Source organism: Colobus angolensis, unplaced genomic scaffold (genome assembly GCF_000951035.1).
Source record: "Colobus angolensis palliatus isolate OR3802 unplaced genomic scaffold, Cang.pa_1.0 Scaffold93, whole genome shotgun sequence".
Taxonomy (NCBI): Eukaryota; Metazoa; Chordata; class Mammalia; order Primates; family Cercopithecidae; genus Colobus; species Colobus angolensis.
The window spans coordinates 537,420-540,422 of record NW_012123265.1 but is presented as its reverse complement, the minus strand read 5'-3'; the positions used below and the strand labels follow the sequence as shown (position 1 = coordinate 540,422).

General features: G+C 44.8%; 1 protein-coding gene across 2 annotated transcripts in view; it reads left to right on the top strand.

The window, feature by feature from the left end:
• The window catches only part of CIRH1A (cirrhosis, autosomal recessive 1A (cirhin)), a 51,546-nt gene extending 49,791 nt beyond the window's left edge, over positions 1–1,755 (top strand). For both annotated transcript variants that reach the window (XM_011931988.1, XM_011931989.1), the window contains exon 17: positions 1,552–1,755. In XM_011931988.1, the coding sequence (XP_011787378.1) occupies positions 1,552–1,668 (117 nt within the window). In that variant the 3' untranslated portion in view covers positions 1,669–1,755. The remainder of the gene's footprint in view (positions 1–1,551) is intronic.
• Positions 1,756–3,003: the final 1,248 nt, after the last annotated feature.

The following is a 3,003-nucleotide window of genomic DNA, read 5'->3' as shown; positions in this document are numbered from 1 at the left end:
TCATCCCAGCTACTCAGAAGGCCAAGCAGGAGAATCGCTTGAACTGGGCAGGCAGAGGTTGCAGTGAGCCAAGATCACACCACTGCACTCCAGCCTGGCGGCAGAGTGAGGCATTGTCTCCAAAAAAAAAAAGGAGAAAAGAACCATAAAATTGGGCAACCAGCCTCGGGGCTGCTCTATCTATGCAGTAGCCATTCCTCTATTCCTTCACTTTCTTAATAAACTTGCTTTCACTTTACGGACTCGTCCTGAATTCTTTCTTGCGTAAGATCCAAGCACCATCTCTTCGGGTCTGGATCAGGACCCCTTTCCTGTAACATGATTAGCAGGCATGATACACAAAGGATTTTCCATTTCATAGGCTACAGGGATGGGGGAAGGTGTTTGAGCACTTGATCTAGTTGTAATATTGAGTTATGTGGGCAGTCTTTTGTGTTAGTCATACAGAGTGTAGTAATGTACAGTCTAGGACCTTGTCTCCTAGTGCTCATGTCTGGGTGTTTCTTGGGCCAATTCCTGGATGTGGCTCATATTTTGTCCATTTTCTTTCACTTTTATTTGGCCTTCGGACTGGCTGTTTTCCCATCAGCAGTGTTTGAAAGTATTTGTTTTCTTATTCCTTACCAATGTACTGGTAGACTAATTTTAGCCTATCCAATGGGTGAAAAATGCTATCTCATTTTACTTTGCATTTCCCTGTTTACTAATGAGGTTGCTCACTTTATGTGTTTGAATGTTTGGCCAATTGCGTGAATTACATATTTGTAACCCTTTCTCCTTTTTTTCCTCTAATGTGTTGTCTTTTTCTTTGTTGTTGTTGTTGTTTTGAGACGGAGTCTCGCTCTGTCACCCAGGCTGGAGTGCAGTGGTGCGGTCACGGCTCGCTGCCAGCTCACCTCCCAGGTTCATGGCATTCTCCTGCCTCGGCCTCCCCAGTAGCTGGGACTACAGGCACCCGCCACCACGCCCAGCTAATTTTTTGTATTTTTAGTAGAGACGGGGTTTCACCATGTTAGCCAGGATGGTCTCGATCTCCTGACCTCGTGATCCGCCCGTCTCGGCCTCCCAAAGTGCTGGGATTACAGGCTTGAGCCACCGCGCCCGGCCTAAGAAGCATAGATTTTCTATCCAGAGAAATGTAAAAAATCCTGCTGAGACCTTTTATGAGTAAACTCGGTTAAGTTCCCGATCTTGAGCCGGGTGCAGCAGTGCACACCTACCTATTGTCCCAGCTACTCAGGAGACTGAGGCAGGGTCATTGCCCAGGAGTTCAGGGCTTCAGTGCACGTTGATCATGTCTACGAGTGGCCACTGCTCTCCTGCCTGGGCAACATAGCAAGACCCCCATCTCTAAGAAAGAAAAAAAAGCTTTTATGCATTCCAACTATTTTGCGTCCCAGGGCAGGAAAGATTGTCAAGAGATTTAAATCATTTGAGCCTTGAACTAGGCTAACCCACCTTTTAGTTTAGATGGTGTCTACCTCTAGTCGGTTCATTCAGGACTAGCCCTGGATCCTAAGTCCTGATAGAATCATTATCATCCCTCTGCAGCCTCTACTCTTCATGGATCTTTTGGATGAAAGAACACTCGTGGCAGTGGAACGGCCTCTGGATGACATCATTGCTCAGCTCCCACCACCCATTAAAAAGAAGAAATTTGGAACCTAAAACAGGGCACTGTCTGTGTCCTTCCTTGAACTGTCTACCCTGTCGCTTTTCACAAATCATGGTAATAAAACAAGTTATTCTTGAGGACTAGGCATTATAAATGTTTTCTTCCAAGATAATGGAGAGTCATTTCTCTTCATTGAATGAAAGTGAATGGAAACTCCAAATGAGGTATTTGTATTTGGGATAATGTGCTGAGTAGCTGCAAACTCATCTAATGTTGATAGAGTCCTGCTTATTCTGTAGGCGGCAATCTCAGAAGAAAAGATACTTGCGTTCTGTTCCCTATTACATGCCTAAGGCTTCAGAGGGCTGATGGCCTTCACTTCCTGCCAGCCCCCAGCCTAAGCAACAGCATGGAATCTGCCCCTCCTCGCCCTGGAGGGCAGAGAACCGTAATTACTTACTCAGGATAGCCTGACCACTAATAACCATAGTCAGCCTTAGAGTTCAAGGAAGAATTTCAACTCCAGCATTATAAGGGAGTGTTCCATCTAAAAAATAGATGCCTTTGACCTTTGGCAGTCAGCCATTAATTTTATTTAAAAAGAAAAGAAGCTCGGGTTATCAGCCCCATTAACTGCCTTTTTACCTGTTATATACTGGTTTCAAAAGTATGGAAGGGCCAGACATGGTGGCTCATGCCTGTAATCCCAGCATTTTAGGAGGCCGAGGTGGGAGCATCACTTGAGTCCAGAGACCAACCTGGGCAACATAGGGAGAACCTATCTCTGAAGAAATACAATATTTAAAAAAAAGATACAGGAGCTGGGCACACATCAGTAGTCCCAACTACTTGGGGGGATCACTGGAGCTCAGGAGTTTGAGACCATAATGTGCTATGATCACTGGTGAATAGCCACAGCACTCCAGCCTGGGCAACATAGTAAGACCCTGTCTCTTAAAAAAAAAATAGTGAGGAAACACTAGGCAGGAATTTTGTTAGGGAGTAAGAGTAGAGGTGGGGACCCGAGAGCCTACCATGTATTTCACATTTTTCATTCTTTTCTACCTGCTCTGACATTGTTACTCCCACGTGTGTTATCAACTGGCCAGTTTTAATGTGATCTTTAAATTAGAAAGTGAAGAACTCTAGTTAACTGAACTGAGCAGATAGATTTCTTTCCCGTCTCGGGATGTATTCTGTTGCATGCCTGTGGAAACCCAGTATGTGTGCTTTTTGTTTGTTTGTTTTGGGGATGGAGGGCTGAAGTGTGGGTAGAGAAGTGTGTGGGTTCTGGTGACATCATGAATGAATAGTTGGTGAAAAACATTTTGCTATGATTAGCCCCACCCTCCATTCTGGAAAGGGAAAATAAATGAGGATTTAAGGTA